This window comes from Magnolia sinica, chromosome 13 (assembly GCF_029962835.1).
Source record: "Magnolia sinica isolate HGM2019 chromosome 13, MsV1, whole genome shotgun sequence".
NCBI classification, from domain to species: domain Eukaryota; kingdom Viridiplantae; phylum Streptophyta; class Magnoliopsida; order Magnoliales; family Magnoliaceae; genus Magnolia; species Magnolia sinica.
This window is the reverse complement of record NC_080585.1, coordinates 4,806,353-4,829,781: the sequence shown is the minus strand read 5'-3', so window position 1 is coordinate 4,829,781 and position 23,429 is coordinate 4,806,353. Positions and strand designations below refer to the sequence as shown.

Here is a 23,429-nt window from a genome sequence, read left to right as displayed (position 1 = left end):
TGATCTAAATCCCGGGATATAGCAATCAATCCCCTAGATCTTAAAACAATCTGCTAACAACACCATCATTACCTTTAAATCTCATCCAATCCACCCTAATCCGTTCAAATTTGCCTGGGACCTGTTTGGTTCGAGGGATTGGAAGGGATGGGAAGGTTTAATCCTGGGATTGGCCAGGCGTACCAAACAGACTGGACATAGCAATCCCATGGATATTAAGACAATCCACTGACAGAACCATCATTGCCTTGAAATCCATGCCATCCACCCTAATACCAATCAATCCCTTCCAATCCACCCGTCCAAATGGGCCCTTAGGGTGTGTTTGGGCGGTGGGATTAGAAGGGATTAGGTGGGATGGAATTCAAAAAAACATACTTATTACCCATGGCAGGGATTGTCCCCTCTTGCCATGAGATAAGATTAATGTCATGCTTTGTTGGTAATACGGTGGACATTAAATGGATATACCTACCATTATTTGAAATTATTGAGAATAACACACCTGTTATATTTTGTAACCTTATTTTATGGCATGGGCCTAAAAATGAGGTAGATCCAAAACTTATGTGGCCCCAAAGAAGTTTTCAACAGTAAGTATTCAATCCCTGTTGCTTTCTATGGTGGGGTCCACTTGAGCTTTAGATTTACTTGATTTCTTTGCCCATGCTCTAAAATAATCTCGAAAAATAGGTGGACGGTGTGTATATAGCCTACACATTATGGTGGGACCTACACAACTTGCTAACATTGAGTGAAATTGGCATGGGACGCAATGCAATCCCATTTAATCTAATTCCAGGCTTTTCCACTCTTCCCAAACACGGAGTGGAATTGGCACAGGACCAGATGAATCACATCCCACCTAATCCCTTCTAATCCCACCGCCCAAACAGGCCCTTATAGCCCCCAAAAAGTTTTTAATGATCAAAGTTCAATCAAAACTATTTCCTCTATTGTAATGTGGTCCAGTTGAGATTGGAATGTAGCTTCCTTTTTTATTTATTTATTTATTTATTTATGTATACATATATAATAAAATCCCTTCTAATCCCACGCCCAAACAGGCCCGGCGTATTGGACGGTATTGGAAGGGATCGAGACAAGCTTTGCAAGCCCCCCCCCACCCCATCTTATTCATTTTGTAAGATCATTTTGTCATATAAGATTAAAAAGGAGCTAGGTCCAAACCTCGTGTGGTATTAAAGGCCTCCCATTGAAAACTTTTTAGAGCTGCTGGAACTTTTGAATCAAGTTGGTATTTGTATTTTTCCCTTCATCATTGGTATAACCTTTTGAACATGTTGGATGATAAATAAATATAATGTGGGCCTTAGTAAGGCTTCAACTGTGGGTGTCACTTTGTGATATGGTCCACTAGGGTTTGGGTTTGGTTCATTTTTTAACTTATGTTCTAAAATAATTTAAAAAAATGGATAGACACTGTTGACATAACCCACAAATAAGATTCATTCATTTTATTAAGTCATTTTAGGACAAGAGCCATAAAGAAGTGAGATCCAAACCTCAGGTGAACCATGCTAAAAAAAAGTAGCCAATAGATGAAGAGCCACAAAGAATTTGGATCAAGCTGCTATTTATGTTTTCCTTTTATCTATGTTGGTGTGACTTTATGAATAAGTTAGATGGCATATAGATATCATAGTATGCCTAATGAGGTTTCAACCTTGAACGTCATTGTTCCTTACTGATTTCCATGAAACGGTTCAATTGAGATTTGGAATTCACTCATTTTTAGACTCATATATATATATATATAATATATACATAGAGTCATGCTCTCCTACGCACGTTCGCACCATTGCACACGTGTCATGGGTGTCTAATCTGAACGGTCCATGTGAAGCGGAATCCCATGAAACCTTATGTGACAAATTTTTACCCTGATCTAAAATTCTGGTGGGCCATAGCAAAGAGAAATGCAAATCAAGGGAGGAAACTGTTTTCATTTTTCATGGGCCATCAAAGTTTTAGATCAAAGTAAAACTTGGGCCTGAGGGGTTTCACGAGGTGCTGCTTCACATGAACGGTTCAGATTTTGGATCTACATTACATAGGATGGGTTCTCAGAAAAGTTCATACGTACTACGTACGAATTGGTTCGCATGTGAGCGTTTCCGCTATATATATATGTGTGTGTGTGTGTCTGTGGGGCAATGTCCACCCTAAATACGTATGGGGTGTTAATCAGAATTTTGAATAAATCCAATCCTAAAACAATTCAAAATCCGGGCTGAGACCAACCCCAGCCCAACGTGTTGACAGCCCTATTGATGTGACACATAAGTGGGGTGAAGATTGTGGGACTCACCATTATGTTTGCATTTATCTCGGCTGTAAATCCATTGTTCAGCTCATTTTAGGGCTTTTCAGCTTATTTTAGAGCAAGAGCCTAAAATTAAAGCATATTCAAAGCTCTGGTGGACCACACCACATCAAACAATGGGGATAATGACAACTATGGTTAAAACCTTCATAGGACCCATGCTGATGGTTATCTAAATAAAACAAAACAAAAAGCATAAATATAAGCCTATCCAAAACTTCTGTCCAAGAAGAAGCTTTCAACGGTAGGTGTTCAATTCCCGTTATTTCCTACAGTGTGATCTACTTAGCTTTGCATATACTACAACTTTGGTCTAAAGCATAGATAAGTAGATTGGCCGGTGTACCACACACCACCAATCTGGCTGGTGGGTTGACATCACCAAGTTTTGTGGGTCCCATTATGAGGTACATGTTATATTCAAACTACCTGTCCATTTGGTAAGCTCGTGGTAAGGCTTAGTCAAAAAATAAGACAAATTCAAAGATCAAGTGGACGACACTGTAAAAAGCAGCAGTGGGGATTGAATGTCTAACATTGAAACCCTTTTGGGGATCAATATGATATTTGTTTTTCCTTTTAATCTAGGTCTGTGTGACGTTATGAATAGATTGGATGGAAAACAGATTGGATGTAAAATAAACGTTATGGTGGCCCTATGAATGTTTTAACAGTTAGAGTCATTGTCTCCACTTTTTTTTGTAGTGTGGTCCCCTTGAGGTTTGGATATTACTCAATTTTGGGCAGATGCTCTAAAATGACATAGAAAAATGGATCAACGGTGTGGATATAATAAATACATCATTGTGGGGCATGTTAATTTGATCTCCTTTGGACGGTACAGCTCGGACAGTGGGCCCCATGGAGTCTTGACACCACGCCCACGCTAAAGGGTGGTGAGGACCTCACTGCACAATCTGCATCCCACCTATTGAATGGACCGGTCTGATTTTGGGCCAGGTCACGTTCATGTGGTGGGTCCACCTTATGAATAATCTGGACCATACAAGCGCTTTGTGTTGCCATATAATTCTTTAATCTCGACCATCAGCTCCACAAAACTTCCAACCGTTGAGAAACGCATGATCAGTCATTGGACTGCCCATGATCGAAATTTAATCTCTCATATCTGTTATCTTAACCGTTCATCCCATGGACTTTTGGCCATAGATTTGATTTTTTAATCCTGTCATCGGTTTGCATGATCTGGATTAGAAGATTAGGGTCGTACCTTCAAAATGGTTTTTTGGGCAATGATCAATGCTAGATGGACCCATTGATGCAGCAATGCATGTGATCAAGGTGGGTTCCACATGTAAGGCTAAATAATATGCACGATGCCATCCCCGTCCATGTAACTAGCACCATAGAATGCCATTTCTTATTTAGCCATGAATAACTACCATCTTTTAATTCATTATAGAATACCATTTCTTGTTAGCCACGAACAAGTCATCTTCTTTTAATTAATTAATTATATGAACCCATATAAAAACTTTATTAAATTACTCATTTATCCTATTTTAATTAAGTTTCACCTGCATTCCCCAACGCTAGTCAAGGAATGTATTCATTGATCTTGGCCGTCCATTAGAATGGCTACCTCTTTGCTAGCCATTGCTGAAAGCTTGAAGTAAAATCCTTTTAAAAAGACCTATATACTGGGACTCACATGGGGTGTGTCAAATCGAATTCAGTTATCAGGTGGGGGCCCATCATGTAGCTGCGTCGACTTGAAAGCACAGCCACTCATCAAGTAGACTATATATGTACAAAAACTACGGAGGGCTTAGAAGCATGGCCAATTTCCACATATAAGTTTACAATGAAAGGGCCACCTGATGAGCAAGGCATCTCCATGGTGGTCCACCTGTCTGAGGGATGGGCCATGCATAATCAGCCATTGGCAATTTGAATGATTTGATGGAAAATTCTATTATCAAAACCAAAGTGACACAACAATTGAGAAATATACAAGATTATCTAAGATTACATAATACACCAAACATAGCTAATCCATACGTAAAATGGAGTTAGGCCTCCCCATTTAACACAAGCTGCCAAAGAATAAAAGACATCACAGAAGATCTTAGCCAACCACCAAAGGGCCATCATCACTAAATGGGCCAATTTCATAATATTGAACAGAAACATCCATCCATCCATGATAGAATTAAAAGATTACAAATAAGTGAATAACTAACATTGCCACCAGCATCATTCCACATGCTTCTTCAATTGAATTTAAGTTATGCTGCTGCCTTTCTTCACAGAAGGGCGGAATCCATGCAATCAGCATAGAGCCCATGACGAATCGTCCCCTCATATGGGCACAGGAGCAAGAAGACTGTTGAACGTTCTGACACCACTCCCTCAGCAGCCAACAACATCACATCCAACGCCTGATCTTCAAACTAACTGCATTTCCATTCATTTGATGGCATCAAAAAGAAAACTAAATAAATAAATAAAAACAGCATTTTTAAATGTGATTGTTAGAGAGGAATGAAGAAGAAACTTTGCACACTTAGTCCCCAATATCCCTTTGGCTGTGTTTGGGTGCACTATTGAGTTGAATTGTAATAATTAGTTCATTAAAGTGGAAATGACTAAAGGGCCTGTTTGTTTCCCCAATTACCATGTCAGTGAGGAGACGATAAATTATTTTACCTGTCTCTTGACAACATCTGCATTTGACTACCTGTGCTTCATTTATTGGCGGTAAAATTGTCATAATGGCATTGTACATTACTTTAATGCCAAATCATCACCAAAATATACTGGTATCATTGTTTGGATTCGAGAGATTTTAATGGTAATTATATATGAAAAAGTGCAATGATTACAATTCCCAGTCTCTTGAATACATACATTTGACCAACCATTTCCATGTTTGGTTTAGCAGTGATAAAATTACAATGATGACACATTTTCTTTACTGGGGAAATCGACGAAACAAACAAGCCCAAATTGTAATTCCTTAGGGCCTGTTTGGCCAGGCGGATTGGAAGTTAAATCCCGAGATTGGCCAGGCGTGCCAAACTGACTAGGTGATCTGATCCCGGGATATAGCAATCCCATGGATCTTAAGACAATCCACTGACAACACCATCATTACCTTTAAATCCCATCCAATCCACCCTAATCCATTCAAATTTGCCTGGGACATGTTTGGTTCAAGGGATTGGAAGGGATGGGAAGGTTTAATCCTGGGATTGGCCAGGCGTGCCAAACAGACTCGATATAGCAATCCCGGGATATAGCAATCCCATGGATCTTAAGACAATCCACTGACAGCACCATCATTACCTTGAAATCCATGCCATCCACCCTAATACCATTCAATCCCTTCTAATCCACCCAGCCAAACACGCCCTTAGCATTTCTATTTAGGAACTATGAGGGTTCCAGATTGTCATTACTTTGCTTTCAAGTTCGAGCAGGAAGGATATAATTGCAAGTTGCTCAGAATGAATCTAGGAGAGAGAACTGATCACATATGGGCAAGGTGCCGCAACTTGCAGTACAGTACCATCTCTTCCATCAACATGCCACTTTGTGTAGGACTCAATATATATATATATATATATATATATATAAATGGAAGGCCCCACCATGCAGATCACTTGGCGCAAAAATCAAGCCAGTTCACTCATCGGGTGGGCACACCATTGGAATCAATGACAACTGATGGTCTGACTCAACATACAGGTGTGGCCCACCTAGTGATCAGATCAGCCTCATTTTAGAGAAGGGTGGTCTTCGTTTCATAGAACTGATTTCCTACACAAGTGGCATGTTGGCAAAAAAGAAGGTAAGGTGCCACAAGTTATGACACCATTGCCTGTAGACATAAAGTTTTCACGAGGAAATCACTACAATTTCATTACTTCCAAGTTTTTATTTATTTATTTATTATAATTAGGAAGATAATAATAATATTTCATTTTTTATTACAAAGAGTGCAAAAGCATTACAAAGGGGATTGAGCCCATGATAAAAAGAGCCTCACAGCTAAAATTGCACTTAGCTAGTGCAGAAGTGGCAGAAATAGCCCTTGAGAGCAAATGAAGTGTTTAGCACGGAAGCAAGAGAGCTAATTTGATTAAGGGTGCATTTGGCTGCACCGAATATCATGAAATTTTATGATATTCCATGATTAATCAGTCTCATTTGGTGCAACCAAACACACCCTAAGCAAAAAGTCAAGCTCCCACATTTGACGCCCGAGTCATTACATTAATTGAGTCACCCCCACAATGACCTACTCGCCTAACTTCCTACTCGAAATATGGAGAGATTTCCTTGACGAGAGGAGGGACAGCGAGATGTTGGTTTAGATGTATGGTTTTTGAAAAAAAAAAAAACAAAAGTTTGAGCAAAAAGTGCTTTGAACTTTCTTTGGGTTTTTGCTTGTGGGAATAGTCCCACATTGGAGAGAAAGGAGAAAATTTTCTCATTTATATATAGAAGCATGTGGTAAGCTTATGTTGAACTCTTGAGTATGCTAAGCCATGGATCACGCGCCCGTTGCACCGCGTTGTGCAGGCAGGCCAGGCTCGGGCTCAGACTTGTCTACATGATTTATTTTCTATTGTAAAACCATCAGTCCTTCTGGAATTCTTTCCACTAAGGTGGTAATTTATCTAATATCAGATGCTATCAAGTATTGTTCATCAACCTTGATACCCTCTTGTAATACTTCATTGAAAAGGAGTTGGATTTCTTTTGTTTGAGCCACAACAGATTTGTCGTCTGCCATCATGCAGTGGTTAAAACGACTTACCACATATTTTTTATATCCAACATCTTCATTGCGGTATTTTTTGGTGAGAGCATTCCAGAAATCTTTAGATAATTTATTGTCACAATAAAGATCAAACATAGGGTTTGTCATACAATTTAAAATATGATCTTTACAGATTTCACCATCTTCTTTTCATTTCTTAAGTCTCCAGTACTAATAAAGTTTCATCATGTGAGTATTTGGTTCCGACTTTAAGATGTACAAAATTTTCTCTTTTTACAAGAGAAATTCAATTTTCTTCTCCCACCTCTTAAAATTCGACCCATCAAACAAGTCTATTGTCATAGAGGAGAGGGAGTGACTCATTGAGGAGGACATCAGTTACTCAAATTAAGAGATGTATCGAGTTATATCAATGTTATTACATAAATAAAACTAATTTAAAAGTTCAGAAAGAACAATATCCAAGTCCAGACAGATAATATATCACAGAACAATTCTGACAATCCGGTTAGATAAAAATTATGGTAGATTAGACTTATTAGATCAGAAGAATTAATTAGACTCGGCAGATCAAATGGATCTGATAAAGGAAAAATCTGTAAAATCAGATAAATCCGATAAGCAAATTAATATGAAAAGTCATACTAAATGAAACATTAGATCCAACATTAACAGTTGCATATTGATATAATAGCAGATTTTAACAAACAGATGCAGAATAATTAACATATCTAAGCAACTGAAAATAAAATAATTAGATCTATACTATATTATGCCAGAGTTCTGTATTATAAATTAGATCCAAATAAAATAATGATATAGATCTGCAGATATTAGTAATGGAACAAATCTGGATAATTAAAAGAAATATGAACAAATTTGGGGTAAAGGGAAACAAATCGACACAGATTCATATAGAAAGTAAATAGATCTGCACACGAAATAAATTTTGTACACTGTAGTTAGTCTTCAGATTGTTGTTTCAATGCACAAAAATTATTAACCAGAAATATAAATTTATAAATATTAACAGAGATTAATGACAAATTATGAGATCGGAAATACATAAATATTATTGAAGGAATGCACCTGCATCAATGAACGAATGAACTGATGAAAAAGATAGTATCAACAAACTCAGTGGAGGCATGGATCCATGTCACTTTCCTGAAGACTATTTGTGCCCTTTTCGTAACCTAGACAATCGATCTAGATCTCCTGCAATGAAAAGCTTTTGGGATACAACCACCAATCGGCTACGAACGGCCGACTCAAACACTAAGTGATTGATGTTCACAATACCTCAAGTTGAATAGAAAAACAAAGAAATGTGGAATTTATTGATTTCGAGAAAACGAGAAAATACAATTTTCTTAAGATGAAAAGATAGATCATGCGACAACTGCTCTGTTAGGCTTTTTCCCGAAAATACTATTTATAGTAATCGTAGGGCTTATGTGGCGGACACCTGACACTGAGGTGTCAGCCAACGTAAACATTAGTTTTACAAACGGTCATAATAACATTGCAAAGATATGCCACATATTGTAGCAACAGACTCAGTTGAAAGAAAAAAAAATAAAATCAAAACAAAATAAAACAAAAGGAATCATGTAGGTAAACCCGAGCTCGAGCCCAAGCCCGGCCCGCATGACACAACGCGGCACAGCGGGCGCGCGCGCATGTGTGGTCAATGGCATAGCATACTCAAGAGCTTAACATAAGCTTACCACATGCTCCTATATATAAAGGAGAAAATTTTCTCATTTCTCTCCAATGTGGGACTATTCCCACAAGCAAAAACCCAAAGAAAGTTCAAAGTACTTTTTGCTCAAACTTTCACTCTCTCTTGTGGACATTTGGATTAAGGAGGAGGCTTGTCTTCAAGATCGTAAAGACAATGGTCGTCCTAAAGTCCATAATGTTGATACGAAAATTCAACATCCTAAAAAACCAAATAATCATAACAATAAATCTAATCATGACCTGCAAAAACCGCACGAGAAATTCAAGAAAGTTAAGGCTAAGTTGGGTTATTTTGTGTGTGGTGTTCCAAGTCATTTTGATAGGAACTGCAGACATCGTAGAGGAAGAGTTCAAGTTAATACAACAGAAGCAGATAAAGCTAATAAAGAGAAACAACCGGTGGCTATGATCACGGAGACATGTGTTGTCGATGTAAAAGAAGGCTCATTGTAGCACCATCCACCGAAGAAAGCTTTGATTCCCGAATAAGAACAATATCGACCTTTAGTTTCCTCAACGCCCCTTTAACCATCACTTTTTTCGTAATTGAGTTCCCCAACCCTCTCACGTTCCACGACACGATCTTTATGACAAACCAACAGCACCGGTGGCTTCATTTAGGAGCTATAAGACATGTTGGGTTAGACAAATCATGGTTTAACACCTATGAATCGTCCCAACATTACCAGACTATTCATATGGCTAACACGGCAACTGCTAAAGTTGCTAGAAAAGGAAATGTGACTCTCAAGTTTACTTTTGGGCGAGAACTCACCCTTAAAGATGTACTACATATTTTATTTATTTATTTATTTTTTTAAGACACAGGGTGTCCTCACCTCTTTTTGAAGTGAGACTAATCCCTGCGGATACACGCAATCACCCACAACCACATATATCGAGTAAAGCCAAGGAGGGGAATCGAACCCTCACCTGTAGGGAGCAAACCTACGGTGAAGACCATTCGCCCAAACCTCGTTGGGTAAAGATGTACTACATATCCTTGAACTTAGGAAGAATTTAGTGTCTCATCTTTGGCTGGATGAGGCTGGTATTAGGGTCATAACTGAATGTAGGCAAGTTGTTTTTTCGAAGAATGGAAAGTTTGTAGGGAAGGCTTATAAAGTAGATGACATGTACAAACTATCTGTTGACCTGAATAAAACTTCTTCTTCTGCTGCTTACTTTATTAGTGTCCATAATGTGAATATTTGGCATGGAAGATTGTGTCACATCAATCCTAAATACGTAAAGAGGATGAGTTCGTTAAATCTAATTCCTAAGCTAAGTGACAAGTTCTCTTATGATAAGTGGGTACATTGTAGTATAGCAAAATCAATCAAGAAACTCTTTCAATCTGTCGATGGGGATTCTAAACTCTTAGGCCTGATCCATTCTGATATTTGCGACATAAAGAAACTCAAACTAGAGGAGGAAAAGTGTATTTTATTACATTTATAGATGACAACTCTAGGTTTTGTTTTGTGTTCCTCATTAGGTCCAAGGATGAAGCCTTAAACAACTTTAAAACCTATAAGGTTGAGGTAGAAAATTAGCTTAATAGCAAAATCAAATGCCTTAGAAGTGATAGAGGAGGTGAATACACATCTTTGGCCTTCAGTGAATTCTGTGAATCCCATGGGATTATTCACCAATTCACTGCTCCCTACACTTAGCAAAATGGAGTTGCTGAAAGGAAAAATAGGGCGTTGATAGACCTAGTGAATGCTATGCTTAGTTCCTTTGGTCTACCTAATAACTTATGGGGCGAAGCAATTCTAACGGTTGCCTATATCGTTAATAGGATTCCTTCGAGCAAAAGTGACAAATCTCCTTATAAGTTGTGGAAAGGTATGATTCCTAACTTAAATTATCTTAGGACATGGGGTTGTCTAGCTAATGTTAGACTAGTAGATCCCAAACGAGATAAGTTAGGAGATAGAATTGTGAGTTGTGTATTTGTTGGATATGCACTCAATAGTAAGGCTTATAGGTTTTTAACCTTAAGTGACTCTTCGATTATAGAATCTAGAGACATTGATTTCTTCGAGGAAACCTTTCCTTATAAATCGAAAATTAGTGGCAGTGAGCCTCTAGATCCTGATACTAGATTTATCGAATGGTCTATTCCAAAGGATTCTATTGAACCTGAAGTTATGCTCAGGGCCAGTAAAAGGCCGAGGGTTGCTAAGGATTTTGAACCTGACTTTTATTATTATAATGTAGAGGGTAACCCCGTCTCATTCCAAGATGTTATGTCATCTCACGATGCTTCCTTTTAGAACAAGGCTGTAGAAACAGAGATGGACTCCATTGTGGCTAATCATACTTGGAATCTATTTGACTTACCCGATGGTCTTAAACCACTTGGTTGTAAGTGGATTTTTAGGAAGAAGCTTAGACCTGATGGTTCTATAGACAAGTATAAGGCCAGATTAGTAGCTAATGGATTTAAACAGAAGAAATGAATAAATTTCTTTGATACATATTCTCCTATCTCTAGAATAACATCAATTAGAGTATTGATCGCTATTGCATTCTTACATAACTTACTCATATATCAAATGGATATGAAAACTATATTTTTTGCATGGAGATCTCGATGAGAAAATCTACATGGAGCAACTCAAATGTTTTGTAGACCCTGCTCAACCTTTAAAGGTGTGAAGATTGGTTAAATCCATGTACGAGCTTAAACATGCCCCTAAATAGTGGCATGCTAAGTTTGACTCTATTTTAAGATATGACGGCTTTAATATAAATAAAGTAGATAAATGTATATATTATAAGAACAATGATGCACTGAGTGTCATTATATGTTTATATGTTGATGGCTTTCTAATATTTGGGTCAAATAACACCATCATAAATCAAACCAAAACATTTTTATCCTCTAAGTTTGAAATGAAAGACTTAGGAGTGGTTAATGTGATCCTTAGGATCAAGATAATCATGAAAAAATATGAGATACTTTTTACTCAATCTCAGTATATTGAATCCATTTTAAAGAAGTATAACATGTCGGAATGCAAGCCCGTTTGCACTCCTTATGATCCTAGTGTACACCTATATCCTAATAAAGGGACAAGTGTGGATCAGAATGGTTGTGCTAGTATCAATGGTAGTTTAATCTATGCGATGAACTGCACTAGACTGGATATAGCCTATGTTGTGGGGAAACTAAGTAGGTTTACTGGTAATCCCGGAAATGAACATTGGGAAGTTGTACGTAGAGTGTTGAGATACTTGAGAAAGACTCAGCACTACGGTTTACATTATGGTAGATATCCAACGTTATTAGAAGGATATTTTGATGCTGATTGGAATTCTTTCTCTGATGATTGTAAAGCAACTAGTGGCTACATCTTTCTCAAAGGAGGAGGAACTGTAACTTGGAAATCTAAGAAGCAATATATTATCTTAGACTCAACTATGGAGTCAAAGCTTATAGCTCTTACCTCCGTTGCAGAAGAAGTCGAGTGATTGAGAAATATTGTATGATATTCCATTTTGGAGTAAACTTGTACCTTCAGTTAAGCTAAATCGTGATAGTAATGCAACTATCAGACGTGCTATAATGCACAATATAATGGTAAAATGAGACCTATTAGCCAGAAACACGGTAGGATTGGAGAGTTACTCAAAGGAGTAATCTCTATAAATGAAATTAGATCACCAGAAAATCTGGTGAATCCTTTAATTAAGGGCCTTGCAAGGGAAAAAAATCTATAACACTGCAAGAGGAATATGTCTTAAGCCAATTGAGTGAATTGCCTGTAATGGTAACCCAACATGAATGTCTGGATACCCCAAAAAATAAGTTCAATGGGAAAAACGAGTTACAAAGTGGTTCTATGTGATACTGGATTAAGGAAATTGGGTTTCCTAACCCATTCTAATGAAGAACCAGTACAACTTGTGACAATTTAGAGTAAGAGGTTTTACCTCTTAATGAGTACAATAATCCTTATGGATGGGACGCAGAGTCACAAGTGCGTCCTTGATAGACTCACATATATGAGTGTGAAGGTTTGGCCACTTTCTATGAGAATTTGGCGAATTCTCTAGAGTGGGGATTGTTGGTTTAGATGTATAGTTTAACAAAAAAAAAAAAAAAAAAACAAGAGAGTGAAAGTTTGAGCAAAAAGTGTTTTGAACTTTCTTTGTATTTTTGCTTGTGGGAATAGTCCAACATTGGAGAGATATGAGAAATTTTTCTCATTTATATATAGGAGCATGTGGTAAGCTTATGTTGAGCTCTTGAGTATGCTATGACATGTACCACACATGCGCGCGTGCCCGCCCTGCCGCGTTGTGTCGTGCGGGCGGGCCGGGCTCGGGCTCGAGCTCGAACTCGGGCTTATCTACATGATTCCTTTTGTTCTATTTTGTTTTGATTTTTTTTCTTTTGACCGAGTTTGTTGCTACAATATGTGGCATTTCTTTGCAACGTTATTATAACCGTTTGTAAAACTAATGTTTACGTTGGCTGACACCTCAGCGTCAAGTGTCCGCCACATAAGCCCTATGATTACTATAAAAAAACCCATCAGAGCAGTTGCCACATGATCTATCTTTCCATCTTAAGAAAAGAGTACTTTCTCGTTTTCTTGAAATCAATAAATTCCCCATTTCTTTGTTTTTCTATTCAAGTGGAGGTACTGTGAGCATCAATCACTTGGTGTTTGAGTTGGTCGTTCGTAGCCGATTGGTGGTTGTATCCCAAAGGCTTTTCGTTGCAGGATATCTGGATCAATCGTCAAGGTTAGGAAAAGGGCGGGAATAGTCTGCAGGAAAGCGACATGGATTCGCGCCTCCACTGAGTTTATTGATACTATCTTTTCCATTAGTTACGTTCGTTTATTGATCCAGGTGCATTCCTTCAATAATATTCTATGTATTTTTTATCTCATAATTTGTCATTAATCTTTGTTAATATTTATGAATTTATATTTCTGGTTAATAATTTTTGTGCACTGAAACAACAAGAGAGGGAGAGGCTTTGCTCGGAATCTAGTGGGCCATCTGGGAAGAAAGAAATATCAAAGGGCAAGAGGGGCAGTCATAGAATGGGCAAACATTATTTTATGTTTAAAGGGATGTATTCTGTATTTCCTTGGTTAGTTCGGGTCACCTTTTCGGCATCTCTTGCTTGTTTTTTTTCTTGTTCTTTTTTTTTTTTCGTTTAATAAAAGCTCTCATTATCTTTCCAAAAAATAATAATAATCTAAATTCATGTAGTATGGCCAACCTGAGTTTTAGAATACTATTTGTTGGTTAATTCTATCATCCTGACGAGGCACATCAGATGAATGGATTGATGGCATATAAATAGCAAGGCGGGTCCTACACAGAACTAATGTGGGTGTTCCATCCCAACTGTTTCTTGCAGAGTGGGCTACCAGAGTTTTGGATGATCATGATTTTTTGGTTCAACAGTTAAAATGAAGCAGCATACAACCCCAGTAGGTACCTGACATGAGTTACCCTAGTGTGGCTCTCGGGAAATCGGGGATGAAAGTGCCCAAAAGTTGGTGATTCCTTAATTTTCTCTCTTATCCTTGAAATAGAGATCATTTCTCTCTTGAAACTGAAATGCCTTGTTACTTCATCTAGATTGAACTGAATATTCCCAATCCAACCCTCATTCAATTTAACAGTCAAAACTTTTTTTTCTTCTGACATCCTTAACAGATCTCTCAGAATAGTTGGAAGAATAGAACCTTACAGGTAGGTAAGCATTTCGCTGATCATCTTCTGTAAAGATACTTCGACAGAGGGAAGTTGACACTCCTCGCAACCTATTAACCATTTCAAGAAATGAAATTCAGAGAACTGGAGAATACAAGAACTCAAGGAGTCAAAAACTAACAAATTTCAAGCCAACAGAATTGAATGATCCACCTTCAAAGCCATTTCTTCATCCACTGTAGATCGGTAGCGGGAAGACCCCTCCAGGGGGCAGCTTTTGCCTTTGCTGATAAAATTAGCATTGCAGAGAGTAGACAATTGCAATAGAACGTCAGACATAAGTCCACCAACATCCATGCCTTCCATCACTGACACACTTTGCTGGTCATCCTTAAGATAGCCTTCTGCCACGGATGTGATACATTGAAATATGGCCAACAACCTCTCCAATGGAAAAGTGCCAGGTCCTTTCATCAGCATTTCTTGCGCTGCATTATCTGTCTTCTCTATGGATGTTGCCGAGCTCCTAGGTAGAAGTAAATTGATTCAATAAATGAGATCCTATCGCATATCATTCAAGAAATGAATTATGAGATCCTGATGTGCCGGGTCTGTGAGAGTGAGGCCCATAGTTCTGTGATTCAGATCATTTATCTGACGGAACCTTGTGGTTGGGGATGCCCCAAAAGTTTCCCAATTGGTAGAATCTAGATTTTGATTGGTGGCCTACAAGACACTGCTCAGTTAAAAATATGCAACAGCAGTTTGGAAATAAGGCCAAAGTTTGCAAGGCAAAGATTCTGAGCATCCCTCATCATGGTGGGCCCCAGCAGATCAATAATCTGGATCCCCAAACCCTAGGGCCCATTTCTACATACCAGAGAATCGGGACAGTACATGACCCAGTGCATTTAATAACATCAGATGAACTCTTAAAGGCAGCAGCATTTTTAGAGAAACAGTGATATCTGTTAACGGAAGTGGATGTGGCCCACCTAGGTCTTATTCTCTTATTATCTTTTATTTATGTTAATTAGGATATCTTGGGTATTTTTGCTTTTGTTACATAAAATTATATAATTGTCATATTGATTTTTTTTAGTTATAAAAAGGGAGAGAGGGGAAGGTCCAACTCAAAAAGGGCTTTCCTCATCTTTGCTCCTTTCTCCTCCTTTTCTTCTCTTCTTTCACGTGCTACACTACCATGCTACAATAACAAGTAGATTGTTCTACAAAATCAAAGATCGAATTGACTTACTTCCTCTTGCGCTTTCGATTGTCACCCCCTCCAGTTGAGTCAAACAGTGCAGCATCGAGGGTAGCAGGGTTTCTTGAAGCAAGGAATGCAGAAATAAGAAGATATTTCGCTGAGATGGACATATGAAAATCAAGCTCATTGCAGCCTTCCCCACCAGCCAATTTCGTCATATTCCCCTTTCGCTTGACTTTCTCCTTGTTAACCTCAAGAGAAGGTCGAGAAGGAACCTTGAAAATCTGGTTCAAAGAATTAGTTATGTGTGGCTGAAGGTGACTGAACAGCCTTCTCTTCGTGTTTTCATCAGGAACAAGTTCCATGTCACTCAAGGGTTCGCAATACTTCTGATATAATGGTGACAAAGCAATGGATAGTTCATTGATCCGTCTAGTAATTCTACAGAAAGGCTTCAGGACAGCACTGTTTGACAAGGAACATAAACCAAAAGATTAGTGAAACTATATCGACCAAGAGAGTATGTGTACTGCTATGACATGCGCCTCATGAAGTCCCATAAAGTGAGAATCTCATCTCCATTATACAGTTGCAAAAAATGGCGATCAAGCAAGTGGATGGGTCATAAGCCAAAAGGAAACATGGTCAGGAAGTGGTAGCCATCCAAACAACAATATTAAAAGATACTGCTAGCGCCAAAAATGACCAAGAGTTGGCATTCAACAGGGAAAACTCAAAATCAATTGGATGGTCAGGTCTTTTAATCAGTACAAACTTTAGTTGACGGCCTATCCATGCAGTGGCCCACTAGATCAATGGCCTTAATCACCGAACACATCGGCCATGTCTACAGTGGTAAGGCACTTCATATAAGTTTTCTGAAGTATGCATCGCACTAGCATTTCTCAAAATATAAAAATATATGACACAGTTTCTACTCTTAAGTATGTAAGTTATTTGACTTACTCCAGAAAAGAGGAATACAGCTTGGGGTTTGCTTGGTTTCTCATGAAGATCTGATAAAGATCATCTTCTGTATAATCAGGGAAGAAAACAGGAAGAGGATCTGGAAAACCAGTATTCGAGTAATATGTATCAGGCGAGGTGCCGCTGATAAAAATCAGACCCACTTCAGGCATTTTCAGAATATCTGAGATATTGAACAATGTAGAAATCATGCTCGAATTCTTATCCCAAGCTCGAAGAAGCTCCACATTATCAAATATCAAGTAAACCATCCTTCCGCTGCCTTGCTTCATTGTCTCCTTCAAACCTGACTTCTTCGAACATCCGTTGATACCATCTATTACCCGAATCAATGCTTCTTTAAGAAGATTGACAAAATCAGCAACTTTTTCACAGCGCTTGGCACTGGAATAACCATTGCTCGCATTTCTCTGATGAGCCAACAACTTATTCAACACAGATTCGAACAAGATTCGAGGATTGTAACAAGACCGGCAGCTTGAATAAACAAATGGGCGGTTTAGATGCTTAAAAATTTGAAGGATAACACTGGTTTTGCCAGTAGAAACACCACCATAAATGAGGAAAGGGATCATGGGGGAATTCAGAGGCCCAATCAAGCGCAATAACTCGAGGATTTGGAGTCGTCTACCTGGGAAACTAGAGAGCAGATTGTCCAAGCTGATGGATTTTTCCGAGAATAAGAGATCACTTGATGTAGATGGGGGGACAGGATCACTTGTCTTTGGAGTTCTGAGGGTGTGTTTTGAAGGTGTTGTGGAGGAGGATCTGGTTGTTCTTTTGGGAGTCTGTGGGGTAGCTGGGGTTCCTTTTTCTTTGCCCATCATCTCTTTAGGAAGGGCTTCTCTTCACCAACGTGCCCTTCTCTCCCCTTTCTTACAGGGTAAATACGGATAGATATCGGTAACATTCACATTAAAAGAGGCAGTAAATGACATGGCTTCACTGTAAAGCCGCATAGAGTGAACCAAAGTTGAAAATGTAAGGACTTGCTGATGGAATCATGGAAGAGACCATGGTCATGAATCCCCTCAGTATTTTCTTCATTCCTGATCAATTCAACAGTGGATGTTAGTAAAACCTGGTAATATTATAATTACCAGCAACCAGGAAAAGAAGAAGAAGAAGAAGAAGAAGAAGAAGAGTAAAGAAGAAGGAAATACACAGAAATAGAACATTACAAACTAGGAAAAAACCATTAAGGAAATAAGAAATAAATCAAACCAAAGTTAAGAGTAATAAAAAAACACTACAAACGTAATAATGATAATGATAATGATGATGATGATGATAATGACAACAACAACAACCTACAAATTTACAATGGTGCTATCAAAGTAAACAATGGAAAGATAGTTTCTGCACAGTCACTTTGGTGATGCCCAAGTCAAAGTCTTTTAATCATTACCATACCATTGAGAGAAACAGGGAAATAAATCAATAACAAATATCTTTTATCAGTTGATGAGCTGGGAAAAAAAAAAAACAACAACTACTAATGGGGAAACCATATGCACTCAATTAATAGATAGATGGTTCCAAGTAACCATAAGCGCTAAAAGAAGTCATCCAAATCCAAGAGGCAAGTGGTTCCTATCGTTGTGTGAGTTCAGCCATCATATAAAACCAAAATAATGGGATTGTAAGCTTCATTTGTCTAATAAGAAAAGGTGACACAGCAGAGGAATTGTTGTGCCAATCAGAGGGTGTAAAGTTCCAAAAGTGTATGCGAGAAAGCTAGCAGTTGTGAGGATACCATAGGAAGGAAAACTGCATCTTCTAGAAGCGGCCTTCAAAATCTTTGTCAATTTGCAAGTGTCCTTCATAAAATGGACACTCTTAATACGAGCAAATGGTTAAGCATGAGCCTCTGTACCCTTGGGAACTAAATCATCCTTTGAAGAGATTTGATATAAAGAAGAGAAGCATCTGATCCACAGGCATCATTTAGGCAATTGATGAGGTTTTGAGATATTTTATTGCATTCCTTTATTCCAATTTCCTAGTTCATGAATGGTGGAAACAATGTTTAGCCTAAACAAAGTGACAATCGCGGTTAGAGGTGTACATGAACCGAGCTAGCTCGGTTAGCTCGCTCAACTTGACTCGAAAAAGCTCGATTCGACTCGGTTCGAAGCTGAGTTCAAGCCGAGTCGAGCTGATTTTTTGAGCTCGAAAATGAGTTCGAGCTAGCCCCAGCTCGACTCAACTCGGATCGAACCAGTTCGGTGACTCGGTTACTTTGATATTGATGTTGCTTACCAAGTGTTTGATGAAATGACTCAAAAAAGTGTGACTGGTGGCAAGGAAGGTATGTATATGAAACCAACACCCTTTTTTTCTTGACTTTTATGTTGCTTAGAAGGTGTTTGATAAAATACCTGTAAAACCATTGCTGTTGTCTCAAATACAGTGAGATTTTGAAGGTGCAGTCCAGGTGTTTGTGAAAATGCTGCAATGATGAACTCGGCTCGATCTTGGCTCAAACTCGGCTCGAACTGGCCCGACCTGCTGAACGAACCAAGCCGAGCCGAGTCGAGCTGGCCGGCTGAGGCCAGCTCAACTCGGTTCGACTTGATGTACACCCCTAATCGCAATAACCCTTGCTAGCTAGGGGAGTCAGCCATGTCACTAGCCTCAAGTAATATATGAATGAAACACTAGATCAAGATGTGAGGTCACAAATCTCATTAGTAATGAATGATAGTGGCCTCAACGGTATCAGGTTAATGTCGATCCATTGGCCAAGGACAGAACAATCTGCAAGTTTATGTCAACTGTAAGTTTCTCTATGAAATCTATGTTTCAGATCCTTACCTCACAAGATGGAAACTTCCACCATGCACCTGAGTTTTGAAGGCCTTGTCCCACCTAGAGTGCTAGCCTTTGCATTGATAGAAACAGCTGACAAAATCACAACAGTGGATAATCTAATGAAGCGTTAGATGGCTATCCCAAATATGGGTGCCTTGTGCCATCATAAGGAAGAAAGTGTGGATCATCTTTTTCTTCATTCCAAGGCGGCTGATAATGCTAGGGGGATTTTGGCTATTTGAGGTCTCTCAGGCCCTTAATAGTTCCTTCCCTGCGCTAATCATCGGATGGGATTGGGTCATGGGAGTCCATTAAAATCCAAAACAAGTACTATGTGGAAAAGGTATATTGTGGGATTTGTGGAAGGAAACAAATCAAAGCATTGTCTAGGAAAAATTAGGCCTGTCAACCGGTTCAGATCCGGGGTCAGGCTCCCCCCCCCTTTTTGGCCCGAACCATTGACAGCTCTAGGGCAAAGTCATTTTGGTCGAGCCAATTAAAAGAAGCATAGATCATATGGTTAATGATTAGGCACTCCAGAGACCTGATTTCAGAAGATATTCTCAGTCAAGTCTCTCATGTTCAAAGAAGTGATTCACAATGGGCATTTGTCAGCTGGGCAGGAGGTTCTCTCCTGATTATGAAAAACTTTGCATCTATTGCTTTTTTACTTCGCCCATGTTGTAGTCTTTGTTTTTTGTCATTGGTCGGGCCATTAGCCTTGTATTGAGCGAGTGACAAGAGGGTCAATTGATAGCACTTCACACCTATTTCTATTTGGTTGCTTTGTTTTCAATAAAGCTCATGACCTTCCAAAAAAGATCGTGTCCACAATGATGGTCCTTGCAATTCTATATATCATGAAAATGCCAACACAAAATTTCAAACCTTTCTTCAAAGTGTAAGATTTCGTGTCATTTGAATCGACCAAACCATCACCAGTCACCACCCCGGTGGACTACAAAAAAACAATTTGCTCTCCCCTTTATCATCACTCATAAACTATGATACTGGAAGCCTTCAAATAACTAGAGCACCCAAGTAGGATACTCGGATACATGCGCAATCCTACTCGGATACATGCGCAAGGGAAAGGATAAGGGATCAATGCTAAATAATCCAGAACTACATGGATTTGAACTTAGAGCTATCAATGCTTCATTATCCATCTTCCATCTAAGAGACAATTCACATTGGATTTTGAATTAGAGACATTGACAACAATGAACAGAAGTTGACTATAACCCTCAGCCATCCAAACTAACAAAGCGGGCTCACTTCCTACTACCCACTTCAAATAGTCGTTTAGGCCATGGAACATGTCTATCATGCTCTTAGATGTTCTAGGCCACACGTGCGCTAAATGGATATATCCAACGAACTTGTAGCCTAAACTGATGGCCTGGGTAATCTTTGAGAATTCTATCACGATACGAATACATCATTGCAATTGTTGATCTTCAATGACAAATTTCTGGTAACTGAGAGTCACCATCTCGCATTGAATACATCCCAACACTTTGTACAAACCACATGTCACTCCAACTAATTGAATGGTCCGGTGAAGTGATCAGATTGCCCCAAATTTGCAAGAAGTCTGGTAAACCTTATATTTCAAGGAAGGAGAAGTCGAAATAAGGTACTGAGCTCAGCGATGGATGGTTCCAGGAGCCCAGATAAAACAGGGCAGTTAATGTATAATCAGCAACTGATTGCAGAACTTCTGCCAATCAACTACTTAAAAGCTAGACCGAGTTTCCACTACCATTACTTACACTACAGCAAATAGAAAGGCAAGGTACCACAACTTGTGGCAGTGTAACATCTTTCCCGCCAAAATGCCACTTGGGTAGTGGGCTGAGCCGCTGAGATCACCCAGCACCAGAAAAATGAAGCCAGTCCGCTGATTAGATGGGCCACACCGTTGGTAGACAGCCAACGGTCTCACTTCACATACAGGTGTGGCCCATCCAATAAGCGGATCCGCCTGATTTCGGAGAAAGATGATTTTCGCGGTGGGACCTATCATTTTTCCGGTATTGATTTAGCAACACGAGTGGCATCTTGGCGGGAAAGATGGTACGGTGCTACAAGTTGGGGTACCATGCCTGTAGATGATTGTTCTCTATGTCAAATGGAAAATAAAGAGGGATAGCTTATTGCGCACCTTGAGTTCGATAGGTAGCGGAAACGCGAGAGACAGAGAGAGTGAGAGATTGGCGCTTTGATTTCTGTTGCGGGAGGAGGAGGCGGGAGAAAATCTTGCACGTGGGAGAAGAGAGGCATATGAGGAGAAAACCCTTGCACGTGGGAAAGAGAGGAGGGCTGGGGACTCGGCGGGAGCGACTTGCTGGGGAGAGCGGATTAGGTGAAACCCCGGCCTCTCCCAAGACGGACGGTGCGGCCCTTACCGTGGGGTTAGGTGGGCCCACCTTGATGTATGTATTATGTGTCCAAGCCATCCATCCGTTTTTCCATATAACTTTAGATTATTATAACAAAAATGAAGCATATCCAATTATCAGGTGGAGCAAACCATAAGAAAAATGGTGATTGACCATTAATGAGACACAAGTTTCGGATCAAGCTCATATTTGTTTTTAGGAAGCGGATTGCGTACCGAGTAACTCACTAGGCTAAGCGTACTGGGTGAATTCTGTGGGGCCCACCATCATTTATGCATTTTATCCACTCTGCTCATCCATTTTACTAGTTAATTTTAGATGGTTAGCCCAAAAACTAAGCACATATAAAGATGAACTGGACCACACCACCGGAAACAATGTGAGTTTAACGTCTACCGTTGAAAAGTTCTTGGGGGCCACAAAAGTTTTAGATCAAGCTAATGTTTGTTTTTTCACTTAATCCATGTCTTTTTTTCTTTATTTTTAATCTTGCTAACAAGTTGGATGACAAATAAACACCACTAAAGGCCTTGGAAAGGTTTCAAAGGTAGAAATCAACATTTGATCTTTGGATATGCTTCAATTTTAGGCTCAACCACTTAAATGATCTGGAAAAACAGATGAACAGCTTCGATAAACCAAATGCATTTACGCTGGCTCAATAAATTTTACTCAGTACCATAAGAGCATACTGAGTTACTCAGGGGGCAATCTGATTTCTTGTGAATGTCCAATAAACACTACTAAAACATTAACACACCCCCTATGACGTTTTTAACAGTAGGATGGTAAATCATCACTGTTTCTTATGATATGGTCCAACTGATAACTGGATCTACTTCATTTTTAAGATGATGCCATAAAAGAATTTAGAAAAATCGGATGGACGGCGTGGATACATAATACATACATCAACGTGGGTGGTACATTGACCGTGGGCCCACCTCCATGTATGCTTTGTATATCTACCATTCATCCATTTTTCCAACTCATTTTACGTCATTAGCCCAAAAATTAAGCAATACAAATCTGGGGTGGACTACACTGCAAGAAACAGTGATGAATGACTATTAAAAACTTTTCGTGAGCACAAAACTTTTGGATAAAGCTGATATTTGTGTTTTCCTTTAAACAGGTGTGCGTGAACTTGTAAACAGGTTGGATAGCAAGTAAACATTACAATTGGCTTTAGGAAGCTTTTAACGGTGAGCGTTAAATGATTCTTGATAATTATATAAAATGTATGGACAGCATGAATTAGCACATTCATGTTGGTGGGTTCCTACATAGCACTGCTGACATGTCAGTATGCAATCCTAAAAGGCGAAAATGGCCACTGGCCCATATTCCATGTCCACTTCTAGCTGATGCGGATTGCCTGCAACCCCGAGCTGTGGGGTTCACTGCGATGTCTGTGTTATATCCACTCCGTTGATCTGTTTGGCCTACTCATTTTAGGGCATGATCCGAAACATGAGG

At 39.1% G+C, this 23,429-nt stretch overlaps 1 protein-coding gene across 2 annotated transcripts; it reads right to left on the bottom strand.

Moving 5' to 3' along the window:
- Nucleotides 1–4,298: 4,298 nt before the first annotated feature.
- LOC131222513 (origin of replication complex subunit 5) lies at nucleotides 4,299–21,840 on the bottom strand. Of its 2 annotated transcripts, XM_058217616.1 has the most exons (6): nucleotides 21,713–21,840; nucleotides 16,711–17,780; nucleotides 15,793–16,209; nucleotides 14,748–15,060; nucleotides 14,572–14,644; nucleotides 4,299–4,761 (listed from the first exon to the last, which is right to left on the bottom strand). In XM_058217616.1, the coding sequence occupies exons 2-5, from the start codon at nucleotides 17,556–17,558 to the stop codon at nucleotides 14,594–14,596; spliced, it is 1,629 nt and encodes a 542-aa protein (XP_058073599.1). In that variant the 5' UTR covers nucleotides 17,559–17,780; nucleotides 21,713–21,840; the 3' UTR covers nucleotides 4,299–4,761; nucleotides 14,572–14,593. The 2 variants fall into 2 exon arrangements, with proteins under 2 accessions (XP_058073599.1, XP_058073600.1); XM_058217617.1 differs by lacking the exon at nucleotides 21,713–21,840 and having other exon boundaries at nucleotides 4,299–4,765; nucleotides 16,711–17,926.
- Nucleotides 21,841–23,429: the final 1,589 nt, after the last annotated feature.